Here is a 25,242-nt window from a genome sequence, read left to right as displayed (position 1 = left end):
CTGGCACATTTTTTGGCTGCTTTCTTTAAAAACATCACCCTGTCAGAATACCCTTATTCACTATGATGCTTGACCATGTCCTACATATGTATATAAGGACACCTAAATCTTTTTTTTTTTTTTTTTTTTTGGTACAAGGGATTGAACCCAGGGGTTCTTTACCACTGAGTCACATCCCCAGTCCTTTTTTTTTTTTTTTTGGAGACAGGGACTCACTAAGTTGTTGAGGCTGGCTTTAAACTTGTGATCCTCCTACTTCAGCCTCCCAAATTTCTGGGATTACAGGTGTGCACCACTGCACCCCAGGGTATCTCCATTTTAACATGTCCAAAACTAAAATTCAACCTCTTCTTCCTTGAAATTTTTTCCACTATCTTGTTTCATCCCCTCTACCTGTTTCTACTCCCTTACTCCTTTATTCTACCAAATGTTACCTTCTAGCTTGAGTAGTATACCAAGGTAGAAATGCTGGAGTCTTACTACTAAACTTCTTTTTTCTTTACTATTCACATCTAGTCAATCATTAAGAATTTTTTTCTTATCAAATCCACTGTATACTCTCTATTCTCCCTGATTTAGTTCAGCAAAGGCCCTCATGTCTAACTTCTTATATTTCAACAGCTTCTAAAATGCCATACTTTATGCTGCCATCAGAATCAACTTAAACACCAATCTGTCAAATGACTGCCATCTTCCTTAAAACATTCAGTGGCTCTCCAGAGACCCAGAGTAGTGATTTCTCAGCTTTTCTACCAAAACCTATTTGGATGATACACATTAAGTTTTATAGTAACCTCAAAAGCAGTCTGCAAAGATGGGGTGGGAGAAGATGGAGTGGGGTAACACTGCAAGACTGTTGGGCCAGAACATGTACTTTCTTAACACCATCTTACTCTCCCTGTAACTCTAAGAATTGTAGTGCAGAACTGTCTACAATTGCCATTATGAGTCTACAGAAAAACTAAACATAGTATTGTTAGTACAAGATCCTTCACAACCCCACCAGCATCACCTTTAGCCCTGGCTCATACTGGCTCACTGGTTCTCAGAGTACAGTTGAGGGACACCTTTCCTCCAGACCAGGGTACTGTATGGAATAAAATCTTGCTGTCAAACATGAATGACAACTTGTCATGATCACAGCCTGCTACCTTGTAAAGATTAAAAGTTGAGATAATACAGTTCAAGTTTTACAACTGTCACAAATTAACTGTTTATTTGCCAATTTGTTTATTAGCAAAATTAGCCTGTTTCCAACATGTAAGTAATAATCTAGGTGCCATAATTTACACAATCACAGTACCTTAAGTTTTCTCCTCTTTTAGAGGATGGGGACACAAGAGACTAAGGCCAAGAACAAATGACTAACTCACAGAATATTTAACAATAGGTAGAAAAATTCCTATCCTCAACAGTATTCAAGAAATACAAATTAAAATAAGATACCATTTTTTCAGCCATTAAGTAAAGATTAATGCAATTATAATATGAACACTCATATTACTGACAGTTGTATAAATCAATACAATTTTTTCAAACAGTTATTTATAAACATGTATTAAACATTCATATCCTTCTACTACTGGAAAGATATGAGATATATCATGAATACAAAAGCTCTATGTATGTCTATCACATATTATATATTACAGAAAATAGAATAGCCTAAACATTTAAGCATAATGAAATGGTTACATTATAAAATGGTCACTTGGTAAAATATTATACATACTATTAAGCCACTAATATTAGTTAAAATTATTTTTACAAAGCAGTTTTAATAAATGAAAAAAATCTTATCAAAAATCTAAGTTTAAAACCACAAGAATATAAAATGAGACATGCAGTTATGGTCACACAGAATGATTAAAAATATTAACATGGCAGGTGTAGGGCACAAACCTATAATCCCAGCTACTGAGGCTGCAGCAGAAGGATTACAAATTCCAGGACAGTCTGGGCAATTTTTAGTAAGACGGTACCTCAAAATAAAATAAAAAGAGCTGGGGGTGTAGCTCAGAGACCCCCAGTTTTACTCCTACTGCAGGAGGCAACATAAAACTAAAAAAAATTAAACAATAAATATGGCTTTGGGTGATGGGACTACAGAATAATGGAAATAGCTTTATGGAGTTAGACCACAGGTTTGAATGCCCATTCCACTTTCCTAAGTATAAGGCATTACTGATTATTGTTAGTGATTACTACTCTAGAATTTCCAAATTTGAAATACCAGTAATACTTCATAATGGAACTATCTCTAAGGCTCAGTTCTAAAAATGATAAGATTTTAAAACACATTTTTAATCCATATCAGAATTTAAGAATAAATCTGATGGTCTATTCTCTTTCCATGACAGTACACAATTCCTCTCCAGCCTTCCAGTCAAGAGAAAAGCAGCACCAACTACAGGCAGTCTTAATTATAGTTATTGCTTATCAACTCAGGAAATTAAAAAAAAAAAAAAGCAGGCACTATAAAAGAATAGCTTTAGTCATCAAATCTCCAATGTAGAATCACCTAGCTACACCAAAGTATTATGGAAGAAAAAAGTCATTGAGTCTTTGAGAAATGAAATCTCCAATAAGAATCCCTGACTCATCCCCAAAGCATGAACCAACCTTAAAGCTACTTCCCCTGTTCAGGAGTTCAGAGACTGGTCACCTGTCCTGATGGCCTATATTATCAAGCAGTGCTCCTTCCAAACCATATACATCCAGGCATAACAAAGTGAGAAACCAAGAAACAGCCAGGAACCACACCACCTCTTCTTCCATAACCCAATAGGACTGAAAATCATTACTTTAAAAGATTCTAAATACTCAATGCATTTTATTTTTGCTAGAGAGTAGCAAAAGGGGGACTCTACACCATTCAAAAGATACCACACAATCCATTCTCAACAGCATAAATGGAAAATGTCCTCTCCTTTCTTTAATCTTCTCAGACCAAAAAGTAATTGTTCAAAAACATAAAGACTAAATACCAAGAGAAAATGTTCAAAATAGACTTTTATCTACAATTTTCAGTTTTCACAAGATAATAATAAAACCTACTCCTATCCTCTATTATTGGCCTGGGAGGAGAGAATCACAAAACTCAACATGCTATTATAATACTGTTGTAAGGCTAAGGATCTGTTTTTTCAGCTGTTAACAATTTTAACGCTAAAGCTTTACTAGACAGAATCCTTTAAAAAGGTGAAAAATTATTTCCGTCCTAAAAGCCATTTCACCTGCACATTGAAATCACTGCACTTGGAAACAAACTGGCTAACGTTTGGTGCCTGTTCATTTTTATAGACATTAACTGTGTATCCTTCTCACAATCGAATTTCAGTTATGTGATTATTCTTGCTCCCTGTTCAGGAGCAAATTTTTCCCTAGCTAATTTCCCATTCCCAACGCCCGCCAAGGCTAAGGAGCAATCACTTCCCAAAGTCCCACTTCCTTTTCCATTCCCCAGACCTCCAGGGTTTCCAACGCCCCAATCTTGCGCAATATCCGTAGGAGCAGCAGCCGCAACCACCGCCTCCTAAGCCGGGAAACAACCCTAGAGGGAACATTGTCCAGCAGAAAAATAAAAGGGGCGGGGTCGGGGGGGGTAACGTAGGAAGTCCGCTTCTGGTCCCACGCCTTCGGATCTGACCCCCTCACAGTGATATAGCTACAGCAATTTCACGAACAAGGTTTTTAACCCTCACCTCCTCTCAAGCCTGTCTGCACAAGCACAAGGCGGAAAGGGAGGGGGGCAAGGGGGGGCGGGAAGGTTATCTCCCGGTTCAGGGCTTCGGCCCGTACGGTCGCCTCCGCCCCACCAGGACTATTGTTCCCAAGTTCCCCACCCCCACCCCGGATAGGAAGTGATAGTCACATCCCCTCCGCCTTCGGCAATATCCCCCAGGGAGTCCGAAGTAAGCTTCCTACAGGACAACCCCCACCCACAATGACCCCCTTCAATCTGAAGTCACAGTGATCCCAAGACCATCTCAAACCTGGGTCTCATGAGAAGACACGGGAGTGAATGGAAATTAGGTAAACCATGAGACTCTACGGACAATCCTCTCCCAAATGTTGGAGAAAATAATTGTGAACCAGGAGAAAGCATGAGTCCTACCTTGCCCCCTTGGAGGCCGGCTCGAGCAAAGGCACCCTCGTTCCTCTGCCAGCCACAACCCGCTGTCCTCGGGTCGCAGCCAGACACCCTGCCTCGAACATCCCAGGAAGGGCAGGCCGAGTGGGAAGGCGTGGAAAGGCGATTCCCCAGCCCCCTCGGCCTGCACCTCACTAGCCTCCGGCTCCTGGCCCGAGAAACAATAGGTGGTCGCGGGCGGCTGTGCCGAGTGCGAGCTCGGCTCCGCGGGCGCTCGCCGAGGGGCCGCGAACCCGGGAGGATGAGAAAGGAGGCTGAGGGGCGGAGGCGAGCTCCTCTCCGCCGGCCTCTGGGACCACCCGGCCCTCGGGTGGGTGCGCGCCCCCTGCTCCTCACAGCTGCACACAAAGCGCTGGCAGCCCTGGCCGGCCCGGAGAGGCAGCAGGGGGCTCCGGTGCCGACGAGACAAGGCGACAGCGAGCGGAGACACTCACCATGAAGTCCCGGGCGAAGTTGTCCTCCCCATTGTGGTCCGGACTCTTCATGGCCTGGACCCTCTGGATGAATTTCCTCAGGATTTCCACTTGCTCCATCCTCCCGCGTCCCCCAGGCTGCGGTCGCTGGCCCCCCCGCCGCCCGCCCGCCCGCCGCAGAGCCCGCTCCGTCTTCCCCAGCTCGCTCCCCCTGCCCGTCCCTCCCTCCCGACCCCCGCCAACCCTGCCGCTCCCTCCTCCTCCCCACCGCCCGGGCGGCGGCTGCGGCGGCACCCGCCCGGCTCCCGACACCACAACTTCCAGGAGCAGCCAGTCGTTCTCCCACAGTACGAGGCCAGCCGCTGCGGCTAGCGCCAACCCCAACCCCCAGCTTGCTCCATCCTCCTTCCCCGCCCTCCTCCTCCTCCGTCCGAGACGCCGCCGCCGCCTCAGGAACACTGCTCTCCGCTCGCCCTGCCCCCTTCCCCGGTTCTTCCTCCCCCCCCACCCCCCACTCGCAGCCGCAGCCGCCGCCGCCTCTCCCCACGGGCGCGCCCCCGCCGCCACCCAGACGCGCGGCCCCGCGCCCCGGCCCCGCCCCAAGCGCTACGCCGCGCCGGCCCGCCCCAGCTCGCCCGCCTCATGGCCGCTCCTCCTCCAAGCCCGCCCAGCCGGCTCCGAGTGGCTGGAAGACACTTGAGCTGTCTGGGGGGGGGGGGGGGGAACCACCGGTCTCCACTTCCTGGGCGTGTCCCGGCCGGGGAGCTCGGTGGTCAGAGGAATGTTAGGATGAGTTTGTTCTGGAGGAAGGCAAGCAGCTCCGAGCAGGGCAAACCTTAGTTGTCACAATAGGACTTCATGGCCTCACTGTCTGCTAGGAGGAGTAAATTCCCAGAGTGCCTCAGCCTCACCGCCAGCCGGGGGCTGGGACTACAAGTCCCGGCCTGCCGGGGTGACCCGTAGCGGGCAGGGGTGGGCAGTGGTGGGAAAAGGCATGCTGGGAACTGTAGTCGCGCCCCCTCCACGCTCACAGCAGGTAGGTCTTACCAGTGGCCTGGTGAGAGTGAACAGGCGAATAGACTCTGGCAGTTTGGGAGACTGCTATGACTAACCGAGAAGCCAAACGCTTCTTGGGTGAAAGGACTTGACTCCTTACAAATCCATTTCAATCCCGACGAGTGAGCGCCTGAAATGACTGTGTCCTTCACGTACCGCGCGTATGCTAGGGACTTGAGTTTGATGAATTGAAGGGATTTGTCATCTTGCCTTGAGACTTGCACATCTTTGAAACTGATGTGAGAGCTTTCCCTCCTCAGAATAAACTTTGTAACTATTCTTGTTGCCAAAGAATAGGCTAATCTAAATCATCTTTAAAAAAATTAAAGTGATTTGTCCAAGTTCCCACAGCATATTCTTGGCAGAGCCAAAACTAGAATTAAAGCCCTTTTGCTTGCACTACAACATCACACTGCCTGTCAGTAAGGAATGTAAATTTGTGCTAATGTGACAGAAATGAAGGATTTAATCCAGGGATACCCACTAATAGCATTATTTTTTATAGAGCAACTGGTCAGGGAATTTGTTTAAAATAGGAAATAGCAGTGGTAGAACACTTCCTAGATGAATGTTTAGGTGCACTGTGGAATTTGATGAAAAAAAAAAAAAAGTAAAGAAAATAGATGTGAGTAGCAAGACACAATTGATTTTAAAAAGGAAATTATTTAAAGCAATGCACTAATGTATACCAATCTACTCCTAGTCTCAGAAATATGTGTTTCCAGGTGTTCCCTTCCAAATCTTTTCCTATAAATTTATATGTGTATGCATGTTAAGAAATATAATTCTCCATTTTAACAATTCGTTTAGTAAAATTGTTCAATTTTTAAGATAAACTTTATGGAAACAAAAGCCTGTAGTATTTTACTTTAACCAGATACTGAGACTCATTTTCACTGGATATAAGATCAGAATCTGGGCTTGATCCCTATTAGTATAGCTCATCATAGAGAGCCCTTTTTCGAAACTGGGAGAGAAATCAGACTGTAAGCAATGAATTGAGTAGATGAACAATAGTGCCTCTAATTTTGATATGTCCAAAGAAAGTAAAAGCTAGACAGTGATTGATAAAGACTATATGGACAATCTAGTGACAGTATGGTAAAAAGTATTACTGACATACTGAATCTCATATTGGCTGGTGTTTTATAGTTTTTTTTCTTTTTTCTTTTCTTTTCCTCTTATTGGCAAGCTTCTGTTTCTATCTTGCAACACTCCAGGATTTCTTGAGTTCTCAGCAGTTACTTTTGGCATCTGCTATAGGTTACAGAAAATTAACATGAGGCACTCCAAGGATTTCAACTCTTGGAAAGGCTTAACAGTGTTTTCCTTGGTATCTAGCTAGTTTTTTCTTCTTTTAAATATATTTAGGTCTCATTTCAATCTACAGATGTTTTTAAGCACCTCAAAATATGGGGTTATACTTTGTGTGTGTGAGAAATAGAAAAATGTTTTAGGTATGGTTTCTTCTAAGAAGTATATAGCTTAGTTCAGGAGAGAGAACAGCTCTTATTTTAAGATAATAATTGCCCTGTGATACAAAAATGAGTGGTTTATCAAATTAGAGCATTGTGGACCAGGCTGTCAGAGCATGAGGTAGTCACAGTAGACTAAACTATATTGAGTGTTGATTGCCTGTTTAAGGATTTGAACTTAACACTGTAGGTAGTGGGAGCCTTCAGTGATTTCTGAAGCTAGAAGTAAAATTGTAAAAATTAGAAAAATATTAATCTGGCATTTTTGGGATAAATTGTGAGTTGATAAAGGGAGAGAATGGAAAAAGATGCAAATGGGGGGAAGAGAGACTTCAGAAGAATTGAGCGAACTTGATGACTCACCTAGGGTTCAAGGAAGAAGGCTGAATTTTAAAAGTTTGAAATTAGGCCTGGGGATGTAACTCAATGGAAGAGCACTTGCCTAGAATGTGTGAGACCCTGGGTTCCATCCCCAGCACCATGTACACAAAGACTGAAATTAACCAGTATTTAATTGGAAATAAGATTGAAGGAAAACAGAAAGATTGACAAAACATGGGCTGTTGATTGTATGGGCAGATGGGCACTCTCATACACAGAGAAACTGGCACAGCATCTTTGCAAAGTAGTTTGTTAATATCGCTATCAACATTTTTTAAAAACTAATTTAAAAATTTTTTTTTTAGTTGTTGATAGACATTTATTTATTATTTTACGTGGTGCTGAGAATCGAACCCAGTGCCTCACACATGCCAGACAAGTGTGCTACCGCTGAGCCCAAGCCCCAGCCCCTCGCTATCAAAATTTTAAGAGTCACCCAGCAGCTTGGGAGGCTGAGGCAGGAGGATCTAAAGTCCAAAGCTAGCTCCAGTAACTTATTGAGGCTCTAAGCAACTCATTGAGACTCTGTCTCTAAATAAAATATTAAAAGGGGCTAGGGATGTAGTTCAGATGTAAAGCACCCCTGGATTCAATCCCTGGTTCAAAAAATGTTTTGAACAATTAATAATAAAAAAAGAAAGAAAAAAATAAAGAAAGAAAATACCACATTTTCCAGCAGAGTGTTATTGAATGCAAAATACATACATGTATGCATACATCAAATATTTCTCATTCACCTGAATGTGTTGGCTTTTCAAATTGAATACTCTTTTTATTGTTTTTCACAAAGGTTACTATTTAATTTTGGTTAAAATGAAATATACTTAGAAATAAAAGAAAATGTTCAATTTAAAAAAAAAAATTGAAAATCACATATGTATTGACCAAATTGCCCCTATAGGAATTTAGACTATGGATAACATTTACAATTGTGTGTAAATATATATATATTTACTATAGCCCTATTTGAAATGGCAATACTGGAAACACTGTAGCTGCTTATCAAATGGGCACAGATTAAAAACAAAATCATATATATAATGAAATTCTGTGAAGCTGCTTAAGAAAAATTTTTTTAAATTATATATGCTAATGTGGACTAGACCCCAAGATCAACTTGTTATAAATTAGTAAAGCAAAGCATACATCATGTTTATTTTATTCTTCCATTTATGTAAAATTTAAATGTGGATATAATGTTTGAATACATGAGATTTTTCTGAAGAATACTTTAAAAACTGTTAGCTGTGGTTTCTTGTTTAAGGACCTTGAAAACAAACAGTAGAAAGGAGATGATTTCCAATATATATTCTTTTATATTCTGAATATTTTACCATGTACATGCATAATTTTTTCAACAAAATTAAATCTACTGAATTAAAATTTTTTTAGAATTTATTCCAGGTGGTGGGAAGAATAACAAATAAAGGGAGAAGAAGGCAGATCTTGTTTGGGAAGTTTTTTGTTTGTTTGTTTTAATGGCATACGACAGACGTTTCAGAATGCTTGCCTACGTACACCACAGTTCTCAGGGAAGTGCCTTGCCGCTGTCTCTGGCTGGGCACAAGATCACGAGCCACTCAAACAGGAACAAACTTTATTTGAAAGAACCGCCAATAACACGTCCGTGCCTGGGAAGCCTTTTTATCCACCCACGCGGCGTTCTGCCGGTTCCTTCCCCGGAACTCTAGCGCAAGCGCCTCCCCGGAATTCCCTCCTACTGCACTTTCCCAACCAATGGGAACTCTCCAGGAGTCCCGCAGCAGGAGTCCGGTATCCATATGAATGTAATTTTTAACATAATCGTATCATCTCAATGGCTAGCTGGCATCACCTTTCAATCAAAAATGCCATGCATCATATTAATTGGCTGTGGCTCCCAGCATCTCCCCCCTTCTGTTTAATAAAGCAACAAGTAATGTGGCTAGGGACCGTGCCTGTTAGGTTTGTCCAATTCAACATATGGTTCTTACCCGTCATTGGAAAACTGACCTTTAGGCGTCAGCCTCCTGTCTTAGGTTGATACCACTGTAATTGGATCATACCCGTCACTGACTACCGGTCCAGCATATAGCCATACTTGTGGATAGGCCTATGCACCAGTGGGGGGGTGAGGTTCTTTGCCTCACCTCTGTTGGCCCCCAGATTTGGCCTTGGTGCCAGTGGGGGGGTGAGGTTCTTTGCCTCACCTCTGTTGGCCCCCAAAATTAGACCATCACTAGTAGAAGGGAGGAGGATACAGAAATGCCACAACACCACATCAATTGACGACTCCTAGGGAAAATTGCATCACTGGTGACACATCAGCAAAGATACGCCAGCATTACCATAATTTGTTGTATCAACAGATAGATCACAGTGCATACAAGTGATACATAGTCCAGGCAAGTTTTGTAAGCAGTTCAAAGTGGAGGAATCTATCAATATGTCCATTTCCTCCCAAGATCATTGATGTATCAGTTTATACAGTTTGTTGTGATAATTATCGAAGAAGTTGTAGTTTGGTTTCATCTTTGTCTTCACCGGCACTGGGATGAAAAATAGGAATTCTGACAATGATGTTAAAGAGAGAAAGAAAAAAAATGTAACATTTTAACAGGTACTAAGAAAACATTTTTTTTTTTTTTTAGAACAATTTACATTATCTTGAACAGAATTATTAAATATAATGAAAAGGAAAGATGAAAATAAACAAACAGATTTGTTAACCTGCTTATTTGTACACATATTGAAATAATTTTTAACAGCTGTTTACCCAATTTAAATTAAACCATTAAAATTACGTGAATAATAAAAAGTACTTGGATCCATTTTTTTTATGAGCACTCCTCATATATGATCTATGGACATACGCACATATAGACACATAACACAAAACAGAAGTGTGCACATATAACATACAACACATAAGACAATAGTAAAGGCCTTGTAGTTTCACCTAGGTGAAATCTCCATTGCAATGTTAAAAACTCCACAGTTAAAAAATAAAACTGATCAGAAAAACATCAACCTAGGTCTGTATGAGCTCAAAAATAAAATAGAACCTTATGATATGGAAAAATGCAATAATAAAATAGATATTGAAAAAGGCATTCTGGTTAATCACTGTCGCAGATGTAAGAATGGCCAAGCTGGAGTTCTGGATATCAGCTGTTATGGATTTGAGTCAAATCATCTTCTTTTTGATCTGTAGAAATCGTTTTAGTTAGTCTTTCTGGAATCCAGATCGGTTGCTGTTCTCCCTGTGGAAACACACAGACAGAGCCCCGACTCCAGACAATCACTGGATCAGGACCTTTCCATTGTCCTGTTAGAATATCTTTCCAAAGAACTTTAGGCTTATGCACATTTTTTGGATACATATGCCTTTCCGCAGCACTAAGTCCTGATGAATCCAAATTTAAAAAGTTTAGAGTAAAGAGGGTTATTTTAAGTTTATCTTTGGGGGATATATACCCCTTTCCAATTCCCTCCTTTTGTTTTAATAAGTACATCTTAATAGTTTGATGAGCTCTTTCAACTATGCCTTGTCCCTGTGGATTGTATGGAATTCCTGTTATGTGAGTAATGCCAAATGATGAGCAGAATTGTTTAAAAGGGGTAGAAGCATAACCGGGACCGTTATCTGTTTTTAACTGTTTTGGAACGCCCACAGTGGCAAAATTTTGTAAGCAATGAGCTATAACATCTTTAGTTTTTTCTCCGGCATGAAGGGAGCCCATCAAAAATCCGGAAGAAGTATCAACTGTAACATGTAAATATTTTAATTTTCCAAATTCTGGCAAGTGTGTGACGTCCATCTGCCAAATATGGTTAGGTATCAGTCCTCTAGGATTGACTCCAAGATTAACTTGTGGTAAAAATGTCACACAATTTTGACATTGTTTTATTATATGTCTGGCTTGTTCTTTAGTTATTTTAAAACGTTTTTGTAAAGTATTAGCATTGACATGAAACCTTTTATGAAAATTTATAGCTTCTTCTATTGTGGAGAAAATATGTATGTCATGTGTAGATTTATCTGCTAATTCATTGCCCAAACTAAGGGCTCCAGGCAATCCTGTATGTGCCCTGATATGTCCTATAAAGAATGGATCTTTTCTGTCCCAGATTAGACTTTGTATAGTGGAAAACAAAGAGAAAACAGTAGAAGAAGGGGAAATCCTACCTGCATCTTCAAGGGATACTATAGCATTAACTACATATTGACTATCAGAAAATAAATTAAATACGGAATCTTTAAACATCATAAAAGCTTGTAATACTGCATTAAGCTCTACCTTTTGAGCTGATTGTTTGGGTACTAAAAATGTAAAAGTTTGATCAGGGGTAACTACTGCTGCTGTACCATTATTTGACCCATCAGTGAATATATTTGGAGCATTCATGATAGGGGTCTTTCTTGTCATTTTTGGAAAAACTACAGGATGCTTAGACCAAAAAGACAACAAAGGATTAGATGGCAAGTGATTATCAAATGAAACATTAGATTTACACATGATTATTGCCCAAGTATTTAACTCATTGGCTAACTCATCAATTTGATCCATAGTATATGGAGTAATAATTTTATTGGGAGAAATCCCAAACACTCCCTTTGCTGCTTTTATTCCTTTGAGTATTAATTGTCCTACAGCCTCAGGATATCTAGTAAGAATAGTATTAGGAGAATAAGATAAATGTATCCACAATAATGGACCTTCTTGCCAAAATACTCCTGTAGGAATATTTTTTGTTGGTAGTACAATAAATAATAAAGGCAAACTTATATCAATTCTATCCAAGTGCATATTTTCCATATATGTTTCAATGATTTTTAATGCCTTTCTTGCTTCAGGCGTTAACATGCGGGGTGAATTTGGATCTGATGGACCTTTTAGGATATCAAATAAAGGTCCTAGCTCTCCTGTTGGTATGCCTAGATAAGGCCTTATCCAATTTATGTCTCCCAATAACTTTTGAAAGTCATTAAGTGATTTGAGTTGATCTACTCGTATTTGAATTTTTGGTGGACGGACCATGGTTGAGGATAACAGAACTCCTAGATAATTAATTGGAAGATTTAATTGTACTTTATCTATTGCTATCTCTAGATTATAACCTTTTAATAAATTTGTAAGTGTGGCATAACATTCTAGCAGTGTGTTTTTATCTTTATGTGCCAATAACATATCATCCATATAGTGAAATATTTGTAGTTCAGGATTTTGATTTCTAAGTGGTTGGATTGCTTTGTTAACATAAATTTGACACATAGTTGGACTATTAGCCATCCCCTGAGGGAGTACTTTCCATTCATATCTCTGATCAGGACCTTCATGATTTAGTGCAGGGATAGTAAATGCAAAATGTGGACTATCCTCAGGATGAATAGGAATTGAAAAAAAAACAATCTTTAATATCTATAGCTAAAACATACCAGGTTTTTGGTAAAGCAGACAATTGGGGAATCCCTGATTGAGCAGGTCCCATAATAACCATCTCATTATTAATGGCTCTTAAATCTTGTAATAATCTCCATTTACCAGATTTCTTTTTAATAACAAAAATGGGAGTATTATGGGGAGATATGGAAGGTTGTATATGTCCTTTCGCTAATTGTTGTTTAACCAGATCATGGGCTACTTGTATCTTTTCTTTAGTCAGGGGCCACTGAGGAACCCACACTGGTCTTTCTGATTTCCAAGTAATTTTTATTGTCTCAGTGGCCCTTTCTGAAAATCCAACCCATGTCTGTCTGTTCCTTGATCTATTTGAATTGGTGCTGCTATATTTTGTCCTTGTTTTCCTAATCTTTTTTCTTTTTTAAAACCTTGTCTAGCCCTAGTAGTGGGCGCATTAGGATTGATGTTATTTGTTAACGTCAAACCTAATTGATCTAGGACATCTCGTCCCCATAAATTTACAGGAAGATGATCCAATACATATGGCTGTATAGTTCCCTCACATCCTTCAGGATCCTTCCAATCTAATACCATTGCACTTCTATGGGGATTAGTAGCCACTCCTAGGCCTCGAAGCGTTTGAGTGGCTTGTTGTAATGGCCAATGTTTTGGCCATTCCTGACTAGATATGATGCTAAGGTCTACACCTGTGTCCAGTAGCCCATTAAAGTCGTGTCCTTGAATATTTAGTTTTAGCATGGGGCGAGAATCTAAATTTAAAGACAGCATAGCCCAATCTACACCTGTGGAGCCCAATCCCCTGGTACCTCTTTCTACAGTACGACTGGAAAATTTATCATGTAGGCTGGGTATTATTAGTAACTGTGCTATTCTATCCCCTGGTGAGATAACTGATATGCCTCTTGGAGAACTAGCTATAATTTTTATTTCACCTTCATAATCGGGATCAATTACCCCAGGACTTATCATAAGTCCTTTTAGTGTGGAAGAACTGCGTCCCAATAATAAGCCTACCGTTCCTTGGGGAAGAGGTCCTTTTACTCCTGTGGGAATGATTTGAATTCCCATCTCTGGAGTTAGTACTGCTCTTGCGGAGGCGCAGATGTCCAGCCCTGCGCTCCCTCTAGTTTGTCTGATGAGGGATTTAATGGATAATGTGTCCTGGGCACTACCTTGATGGTGCTGCTGGGTTCCTCCATTGCCCCGTATATTTGTGGTTTTGGGCCCCGGAGCATTGGGCCCTCCAGTCCGTTTTTTGGCAATGGAGCCTGATGTCTTTCTCCACGATATCGTGGGTAAACACTTGATCCTTGTCCGTTTTTTGATAACGGAGTGCCCTCTATGGTAGTTTGAGAACAGCATTCATTAGCCCAATGTCTCCCTCTACGGCATCGTGGGCAAATACCTGGTATTCTATTCCTTTGATACCTAGCTTTGTTAAACCCTCCTCCTATGGGGCAATTCCTTTTAAAATGTCCTGTCTGATCACAATTGTAGCATGTTTTTGGCCTGGCATCTAAAGCCTGTTGTACTGCTGCTAAGACTTGTCCTTGTTCATTAATGTCTCTACATAATTTAATATATGTGTTTAAATCTTCATGTTTCCATGGTCTAATGACCTCTCTGCAGCAACGATTTGCTTGGTCATAAGCCAGTTGTTTTATAAATGGCATTGCTTGTTCTACATCTCCAAATATTCTAGAAGCTGTCTGAATAAGCCTATCTACAAATTCAGCGTAAGGTTCGTTAGTTCCTTGTATTACCTTAGATAACTGTCCTTGTAAATCTCCATGCCCCTGTAAAGTTTTCCATGCCCTGACTGCATCTGCAGCAATTTGTGCGTATACACCAGGATCATATTCAATTTGTTGCCGTTGACCCTCATAAGGTCCCTTTCCTAACAACATCTCCAGATTTCTTTGAGGGTAACCGGCTGCTGTATTTCGCCTAGCTGTCTCCATGCAGAATTCCTCATTGGCAACCTTCCATAACAAATATTGTCCTCCATTTAGCACAGATCGACACATGTTAGCCCAATCTGCTGGTGTCATGTCTAAGTTGGTAATAGATTCGACCATGCTTATGGTGAAGGGTGCTTGCGGGCCATAGGTTGTTACAGCCTCCTTTAATTGCTTCACTGTTTTGAAATCTAGAGCGCGGTGAATTCGTTGCCCTCCTGCCTGCTCAAGTACAGGGCATGCTAGTCTTTGGGATCTTGCCTTAGGATTTTGTGCATCAACTACGGGAGTTGAGGGCCGCTCAGCTGTTACGCCCTCTGGTGATAGAACGGAGTTAGTAGCAGCCTCCTGTTGTAACTCCCCAACTGATGGTCGTTTTTCCTCTAAGCTTTCTTTCTTCAAATTTTCCTCTGTCTGACTAGCTGGAGAGACCTTCTCTTTTGCTTGACCTGACATGTTTTCTACCACAGTTTGGACCTCTAACAATTTACTTAACAGTTTTTCGGTTTGTTTTTTACTAGTTTCTAATCTACTATAAAGGTAACGCAACCCAGTAAGGTAGCATAAAACAAAGCCGAAACAGAATGAAACAAAAACGGAGCAAAGAATAGTTGTATCAATTTTCTCTTTCTCCGGGCCAAACAACTTCAAGCCTTGAGCCAACCATTTTTCCCAGTTTGCCTGAGAAAATTCTAGGGATAGGCAGCTTGAAACAAAAACAAAATAAATCAAAAGAAGAACACATTGTTTTTTGAAATGGTCACCCATTCTGTCGCCTTCCCTCAGGGGCGAGCAATTTTACTCACCTCCAAGCTTCAGGCGCTCCCCGTACAGGGCCACCAGTTGCCGCTGTCTCTGGCTGGGCACAAGATCACGAGCCACTCAAACAGGAACAAACTTTATTTGAAAGAACCGCCAATAACACGTCCGTGCCTGGGAAGCCTTTTTATCCACCCACGCGGCGTTCTGCCGGTTCCTTCCCCGGAACTCTAGCGCAAGCGCCTCCCCGGAATTCCCTCCTACTGCATTTTCCCAACCAATGGGAACTCTCCAGGAGTCCCGCAGCAGGAGTCCGGTATCCATATGAATGTAATTTTTAACATAATCGTATCATCTCAATGGCTAGCTGGCATCACCTTTCAATCAAAAATGCCATGCATCATATTAATTGGCTGTGGCTCCCAGCAGTGCCTTGCTCATCCTCAGCTGCAGTTGAGTGTTTGGGTGCTTAATGTTAAGTCATCAATCCATATAAACTGGTCAGTGACCCATGGCCTGGTATAGGAACATGAACTGGGTCCACTTCTCATTTGGGAATCTGAGCCTGGAAACCTTAAGTCACTAAAGCAGCAAGTGCTGATGCTGAATGTTTGTCATGAGGTAGAATTTGGTAGAATTTACTGGCAGAGTTAAAAGCCTTAAAGAATCTGATTAGTCAGGAGAAGAATATTGAGCAGGCATGCAACAATATGCAGAGGTGTGATATAACCCACATGCCCATGTAGGGGAATCCTTGAAGCAACTCAACTTCCTAATAACTTTTCAGGACAGTTTTGGTTGATATTTATTCCATAAATAAATTCTGTTTTTCTTAAAAACAGAATTGTAATAATAAAGAGCATGGACTCTGAACGCAAAAGGATTAATGTTCCAAAACCTGCTTCATTTCTTACTTGGACAAGTCACTTTTCCCCCTTTAAATCTGAACTTCAGTTTCCAGGTAGAAAAGCCACCTGGTGCTATCTTAAGGAGATGATTTTAGCAGTGGGGCACTACTCATTCTATTTTCTCATGGAAAACACAAAATAAGAACTGGTTAAACTGAATGCTTTCTGGACATTTTTTTTTTTTTTTTTTTTTATCAACTAACTTATCTCTTCTGCCTCTTTTACTGTGTACTAGCCAGCCACCTTCACTCTAGGTAAGTAAATACAAGAAGAATGAAGAGGAAGCTGAAGATCATTTTTAAAACCCTTTCTCATGCTTTTGTGAAGGGCTGAATTGGAATGAATTTAAAATTAATAATCTGAAAGAGGTTTTAGGATTATCTACTTGTTTCATATTTGCAGGATCACTGTCCTCCTTAGCTAGGTTAAAAGAAAGTTTCAATATCTGTAGGAAGTTTAATTTTTAGACAAGTTTTAAATATGTTTTCTCATAAAAGCTATGGTTGTTGCCACTGTCATAGCATCATAACTCTTTTGAGTTCTATTTTCTTTTTTCTTTTACAATCTTAGGAAGTAATTTGGTATCACTAGCATCATTATTAGACGAAAAGCTAAATATAACACCACAGGGAGTGAACATGATTAGCTCACTCATAGAAAACAAACGTCAGACTCATGGACAGAACCCACAGGTCCTGAGTTTCCAGCTTGTTGCATAAACCACTGAGTCACAAACACTTTTATATCTGGTATGCTTTATGTGAAACTACAGGTGAAGCTTCAAACCATTCTTGAGATTCTAATATTAACCTGCCATTTCATTCTAGGTCCCTCAGTCCTCTTTGTAATTTAAACTATATGTTAAATGGATTCCTAGCTAGGAATTTATGGGAAAGTGAATGAAAAGGGAGGGAAATTCTTCTCTAGTTTATTCTTGGTATCCCTTACTCCCTCATTCCTATCTCATCACCATTGTTTAATCTGTAAATTTTTCTCTTGAAATATATAATCCAGTATATGGAGAAGTGAGGATAAGGGAACATATTTTTAGTTTCTTAAGGTAACATAAGATTTTTAGAAGAGAGCCACATAAAAATGACGAGAAGTTTGGAATGGTTGAAATTTCTTTAATAATATGTATTTCTACAGCTTAATATTGCAGAGCTTTTTCCCATGTTACTCCCTATTTATTATCACAACTCTAGATAGGTCAGGTATTATTATGCCCATCTTTAAATGTATACTAAAATACTAGAGGGAATAATAATATGTAAGCTTAGAGAAATTCAGTGATGTGCCTAGAGTCACACAGAAAGCCAAACTGGAACCCAAACCCAGGGACTCTCCACTCAATGAAAACTTCAAACTGTAACACAACAAAGGATACAGCAACAATACTGAAGGAGAATGAAGTAATTAAATATACCCTCTCCTCCAACTTTTTATTTCATATTTCTTATGCTGTTTCATTGAACATTCAAAGAAAAATTAAAATTTTATAAATAACTTCAAAATCAAGCACTACCTGAGCATCTAATTAGTGATTCTTTAATATAATGACATTTAGTTTCTGTTCAGAAATGAATCATTAACAAGGACTAAGAAATATTGTACCAATTGAAATCCATCTATTATATTGATTGGGCTGAGGCCAAACTATCAGCAATAAGCCCCCAAACAAAACAAGCAAAAATCTCTTTCATTCAGAGACTGTAAATATTTTAGATTAAAAATAAACTGTGAGTCCATTTTTAAGAGGCATTTGATGTAGTCAAATTCATAGAAACAGACAATAAAATGATGGTTACCAAAGGCTGGGAGAAGGGAGGAAAATGTAATTGTTTAACAGGAATAGAGTTTCAAATTTGCAAGACAAAACAGGTTTGGAGATCTGTTTCACAACAATGAGAATATACTTAACACTTCTGAAGTGTATGTTTAAAAATGGTTAAGATGATAAATTTTGTGTGTTTTTTACTAAAATACAGATAGGTGGATAGATAGGGTATATTGTTTAGAATGATGAAAAAGTACTGGAGATGGAGTGGTCACAGTTACACAATAGTGTAAATTTACTTAATGTCACTGAACCATGCATTTAAAAATGGTGAAAATCAGTCAAGCATGGTGGTGTATGCCTGTAATCCCAACTACATGGGGAACTTAGCAAGACCCTATCTCAAACTAAAACTTTATAGAAAGACCTAGGGATCTAATTCAGTGGCAGAGTACTTGCCTAGCATATAGAAGGCCTTGGGTTCAATCCCTAATACTACAAAAAAAAAAAAAAAAAAAAAAAAAAGGTTAAGCTGTCAAATTTTATGTTAGATATATTTTATCACAATAAAAAATACTAAATTGTATTTAAAATTGTATCATGATTTTATATTTTTATCACATTCGCTATTCTGTAAAAAACGTTCATGTTTGTGTAGGTAACATAGTTGAGTAGGTATAAAGTCTGTGTAGGTATAAAGCCAAGATTTCTTTTAGCGTCTCAGTTACTTAATCTATAGTTCAACATAAATAGTTGGTGGTGTAGGGGAGCCATACAATTCTAAACTAAAATCTAGTAAAGAAAATTTCATTGCCAAAATTTATATTATGCAAAAATCTTTTAATTAGAATTGTATAAGACACTTTATATGCATATTGTTTCTTTCATTGAAATCACTGAATGAATGCCTGACCTTGTCACTGAATATCACATTTCAAGATGACCAGTTTGTAGAAGTATATATGTATGTGTATGTTTATGTGTGTGTGCAAATATATACATATATTTAGAGGTTGAAAAATGTGTTAAAGGACATTCATTTTGAATAACTAGTTTCAATTGATAATCATTTTGTGATTTTAAAATTCTTTTAAACTTTACTTTTAGTGCTGGGTTCATGTCTATATTCCCAGTGACTTGGGAGAATCTCAAAGACAGTCTTGGCAATTTAGTGAGACCCTGTCATAAAATAAAAATTAAAAAGGACTAGGAATGTCACTCAGTAATAGACTACCCCTGTGTTCAATCCCCAGTACACACAAAGAAAGAAAAAAAAAGTTTCTTTAAACTTTAAGGTTTGTATATATTTTTTTCATCTTTTTCAAAGAAATTATTATGTGACTTATCAAAGCAATTATTATCTGACCTTTCATTGTCAATTCCTAAATAAAATTCCATTGTTTCACATCTCTGGTGAAGTCTTGCTTACATCTTTCTTCAATAGTAATTTTCTCTCTCTCTCTCTCTCTTTTTCCATCAGTATTGGAATTGAACCCAGGCCCTCGAACATGCAAGGAAAGTACTTGACCACTGAGCCACATTCCCAGCCCTTTTTTACTTTATTTTATTTTATTTGAAAACAGAGTCTTGCTAAATTACCCAGGCTGGTCTTGAATTGGTGATCCTCTTGCTTCAGCCTCAACTGAGATTACAGGTATGCACCATTGCACTCAGCTCCTTTCTTTTTTTAGTTTAACATTCCTTCAGTAGATTCCAGTTACCTGTGTTCTCCAGTTCTGCCTGATTAAAACTTTGTTACATGTTTCATAAACACTTTTAAAATATATTCATAATATATCCCAAATCCGGTATCATTTGTTAGATGGTTTAATTTTTAATTTGTGGAACAATATTAACATGCAGTGCTTTGAATCTTTGAAGTTTTTGTTTATTTGTATGTGTGTGGTATTTGTGATTTCTACAAAGATCTCAAAGCTGCCCAGCAGAACTTTTATTCATCTTTGTCAACCCCCAAAGCTTACTATTTACTCTCTTCAAGCTCTACATATTTAGAGAAAATAGGAGTTGGCAAATTTCGAATCATTCATTCATTCATTCTCTCTTCCCTAAGTGAAAATGGAAATCATGAATTTACTCCTATACTTATATTTCTCTCCAGTGTTAGGATTCTTAATTCTTTCCAATGCTGACCTCCCTACTTGTTGACTCTTTTCTCTTCTATCTTTTCTTAGACTTGCTGTATAAGTATCTTCTCTTCTTGCCCTTTTCACTGACACTTTCACCTTATCCTACCAAATGCTCAAGATTCCACAGGCTCATCTCATGCCAATGTACAACAATATGACTGCTGATGTGTTTCTCCTAAGGTCTTCTTACTTGAAAGATCTAGTGACCTCTTAATTTATATCCTACTTGGCCATTCTGCTGCTTTTGACCCTTTTCAATAAATGCCCTTCTTGAAATTCTCCCTTTTCTTAGGGTTTTTTTGTTGTTATTGGATTTTGTTTTGTTTTGTTTTGTTTTTGTTACTGGGGATTGAACCCAGGGGTGCTGTATCATTGAACCACATCCCAGCCCTTTATATTTTGTATTTTTGTATTTTGTTATTTTATTTTGAAGGGTACTCAGGATTGATCTCAGGCACTCAACCACTGAGCCAGATCCCCAGCCCTATTTTGTATTTTACTTAGAAACAGGGTCTCAATGAGTTGCTTAGTGCCTTGCTTTTGCTGAGGCTGGCTTTGAACTTGTGATCCTCCTGCCTATACCTCCAGAGCTGCTGGGATTACAGGCATACACCACTGTGCCCAGCAAATTTTTTATTTTGAAGCAGGATCTTACTAAGATGGTGAGGCTGGCCTCAAACTTGTGATCCTCCTGCCTGAATCTCCCAAGCAACTGGTGTTGCAGGTGTGCACCACTATGCCCAGCTTTTTTAGAATTTTTTTTTTTTAGTTGTAGATGGACACACAATATCTTTATGTATTTGTCTTTATGTGATGATGAAGATTGAACCCAATGCCTCACCCATGCTAGGCAAGTGCTCTGCCACTGAGCCACAACCCCAGCCCCTGCCCAGCCTTTTTATAGTTGTTTAAAATTGAAATAAAATTAATGTAACATGTAATTAACCATTTTATATAATTTAGTGGCATTTAGTATTCATTCACAATATTGTGCAGCTATTGCCTATCTATTCTAAAACATCTTCATGACCCTGAAAGGAAACTAAATGCACATTATTCCCAATTCCTTCCTTCCTAAACCATAACAATCACCAATCTATTTAGCAAAATATTACAAAGCAGGGCATAGTGACACTCATCTTTAATCCCAGTGACTTGGAAGGCTGAGTTCAAAGCTAACCTCAGCAATTTAGTGAGACCATAAGCAGATAACTTAGAGAGATCTTGTCTCATTTTTATTAATTAAAAAAAATAACATGGGGCTGGGGTTGTGGCTCAGCGGTAGAGCCCTTGCCTCACACAAGACCCTGGGTTCAATCCTCAGCACCACATACAAATAAATAAGTGAAATAAAGGTATTGTGCACAACTACAACTAAAAAAATAAATATTAAAAAAAAACCAGAATTACTGCCCTACGTGTTCTGATTCAGCTCCTTTCCTTCCCTAGCTCTGATTGAATCCATTTGATTAGCTCTCTGGTTATTATATGCCTCTGCACTTAACTTGCTGTGCCCATACTCGTTACTGGCTTCTCTGTTGTTCCATGGAAGCTCTAGCACATGCCCACTTCAATATGCATTTGCCATCTCTTTCCTCTGCTGGCATGCTTCTTTACAAGATATTCACATGGGTCATTTCTAAAATGAGTATCTTTAAAACTCCAAGAGAAGTAGCCGAGTATGGTGGTGCATGCCTGCAATCCCAGTGATTCAGGAGGCTGAGGCAGGAGGATCACAAGTTTGAAGCCAGCTGAGCAACTTAGATGCTGTCTCAAAATAAAAAGAGCTGGGGGTGTTGCTCCTTAGTAAAGTATCCTTGGGATCAATCCCCAGGACCAAAAAAAAATTTTAAAAATTTTTAAAAAGAAAGAAAGAAAAAAACCTTTTTTGTGTGTGATGATGTTTTAATTTTTTTTTACTCTTTATATTACTATGGTTTTCCAAAGTATAATATCACCTGGAGAAGTACCATTTACTTTCCTTCATGCAGTTGATTCATTCATAATTGATTCTTTAAAGGTTCTAATGTACTTTTTGTCAAGAGGATTGACAACTATAACCTAATGTTATTTATAAGCCATACCCATAAGGCACACTGACGTGTATCTTATATATGATATAATTAGTCTGAATCATAAATTACTTATCAATCATATGCCCTTAGGTGTTAGAGGCAATATAGGGTGTCTTTCTTAAGAAAAAACAATGGGGAAACATTGTTAATACAAATACAATTTGTCTGAGCCCATCTACTATTTCTGAAATTGAATAATTTGCTTGAACTGAGTTAAAATGTTTATCTTTGCATATCCTTAAATAAAAGCATATCAGTAGTATAAATGGGATTACAGGAAGAAGATCAACCTAAGTAAGAGAACAGACTTCTTGTAAATAATCATTTGAAGTAATCCTTTATTTATTAATTCAGCCAGCATTTATTAAGCAGCTATATAAACACCAAGTGTGGGTCTGGAAGTATAAGGATAAACAGGCATAGCTCCTATCTTTAAGAAATTTATAATCTAATAGGAACACAGCAAGTAAATAAGTACAATAAAATGTCATAGTCGCCAAGATAGCAGTCTTACAGTGGTTATATCCACCTGTGGAATTGAAAATGAGGAGGAAAAATCTTCAAAGAGAAGGTAACACTTGAAATGAATCTCTGAAGTTATGAAGTGGTTGTGTGAGCGAACTGGGTAGTAGGTAAGTTAAATGAGGATATTCTAGGCATAAAGAGCACCATGATCCAGAGATGTGAAATACTGTGCCATTAACATAATTATTTAGCCCAGTTAGAGCACAGATGACTCTGCAGAAGTGATAGAGCTGGAATGGTGGTACTGTTAATGTTTACTGAAGGAGAGACAGTTTACTTCACTTGTGTATCAGTGAAGGATTAGACTGGTGGAGCTAGCAGTGAACTTCATAGGCCAAATCGGAAATATTGAGATCTTGAACTAAGAGTTCAGCAATTAAGATGAAGGAAGAAGATACATGCAAGATTCTGTAGGCCCTACTTATTGGTTATAGATGGAAGTGAAGAAGTTAGGACAGGAGTCACAGTTTCAGATGCCTTCAAAAGCCAGGCAAGGGGCATGGATGAATGAAAGAAGCCTCACTATCCCATTATGAGCATTACATGAAAAAGGAGTTCATCTGAATCTAAATGGGACATGTGTTCTCATCACCAGCCAGTTTCATGCAGGTGGGACCTGGAGTTGCCTCATCTTCTGATTTTTAAAGAGAAGTCTAAATCTGTATTTTCATGCATGATCTCCAAAATCTTAAATGTTGGTCTAAAGATTTTAAAGTATCATCTAAACCAAAACAACTTCAGCAAATAGGCACACAGGTTGTAGCTTCTGTTCTGGAATGATTTCTGTTTTCTACCATCAGTGACTAAAAGTATAGTACTCACTAAGAGAGTAGATTTTATGTATAGGGACGTGTTAATTATCTTGATTATGGAAATTACTTCACAATATATATGTATACCAGAACATCATTTTGTATACCATATCAAGTATACATCATTTTGTATACCTTATCAATTATACTTCAAACAAGGTGTGATGGTACACACCTGTAATCTTAGTTACTCAGGAAACTGAAGCAGGAGGATCACAAGTTCCAGGCCAATGGTACAATTTAGTGAGACCCTGTCTCAATAAAAAATACAAAGGAATGGGAGTGTAGTTCATAGGAGAGCACCCTTGGGTTCATTCTCCAGTACAAAAGGAAGGTGAGAGAGAAAGGCAGGCAATTACACCTCAATAAATCTGGAAAAATAAGAAAATAAAGCCATGAGGCTAAAATAAATTTAAAAAAAGAAAACACTGGTGTCATTCAATAAGATAGGAAATGGAGGAGAGACAGGTTGGAAGGTGTTATGGATAAGACTAATGATTAGATTTTGAACATGTTGAATTTGGCATGGCTCACTTAACAAAGCTACAAATGCCCAGCAGAGTGGCACACACCTTTAATCCCAGCCTCTCAGGAGGCTGAGGCAGAAAGATTGCAAGTTCAAGACCAGCCTCAGAAATTTAGCAAGACTCTGTTTTAAAAATAAAAAAGGGCTGGTAGCTCAGAGGTAGATGAACCCTGGGTTTGATCCTCAGTACTGAAAAAGAAAAAAAATGTTTAGAACACAAGAGATAATTCTGAACTGAAAAATAAAGATCTGGGAAATCAGTAAGTAAATGGTAGATGAAAATGTTGAAGTGAACTTGTTTTGTCCCTGGAAAGAAATATAGAATGGGATGAAAAGAGCCAAGAACAGAATCTTAGGACTATCTTTTAAGAGGCAGGCAAACAAAGACAACAAAAACAAGTTAGCAAAGGACAATAAGAGGAAGTTGTCAGAGTAACAACTGTTTTATGATATACAAGTCCAGGGAGATAAATATATTTTAAAAGTGTCAGATACTTTAAAGAAGTCAGGTAATATACAATAAAAAGAGGAAGAAATGTGGAGTGTGTGTGTGTGTGTGAGAGAGAGAGAGAGAGAGAGAGAGGGAGAGAGAGAGAGAGAGAAAGAGACAGACAGAGAGACACAGAGGATGAAGGAAATCCTAGTTAATGGGTCAGGCCTAACTACTGACGAGTTACTGAAGTAAAGGGGGTAAGAGACAAGGTTGCATTATGTTTTATAATATAATGCCAACTAAGATTTTGGTTCTTGTTTGTTTTTAGCAAACTTTAGCTTTTGTTTTTCTCTCTGGTAAAATATTACTGAGAGGGCTGGGGTTGTGGCTCAGTGGTAGAGCGCTTGCCTAGCAATTACCGGGTCCTGGGTTCGATCCT

The 25,242-nt window shown here is 39.0% G+C and overlaps 1 protein-coding gene across 1 annotated transcript in view; it reads right to left on the bottom strand.

Annotated features, from left to right (window-relative positions):
• Nucleotides 1–4,734, bottom strand: part of Ptpn12 (protein tyrosine phosphatase non-receptor type 12) — a 110,741-nt gene extending 106,007 nt beyond the window's left edge. Inside the window, exon 1 of the mRNA XM_076834998.1 lies at nt 4,588–4,734. Within this exon, the coding sequence (XP_076691113.1) occupies nt 4,588–4,686 (99 nt within the window). The 5' untranslated portion in view covers nt 4,687–4,734. The remainder of the gene's footprint in view (nt 1–4,587) is intronic.
• Between the last annotated feature and the right edge of the window lie 20,508 nt (nt 4,735–25,242).

Source organism: Callospermophilus lateralis, chromosome 1 (genome assembly GCF_048772815.1).
Source record: "Callospermophilus lateralis isolate mCalLat2 chromosome 1, mCalLat2.hap1, whole genome shotgun sequence".
Taxonomy (NCBI): domain Eukaryota; kingdom Metazoa; phylum Chordata; class Mammalia; order Rodentia; family Sciuridae; genus Callospermophilus; species Callospermophilus lateralis.
This window is presented reverse-complemented; position numbering and strand designations above follow the sequence as displayed.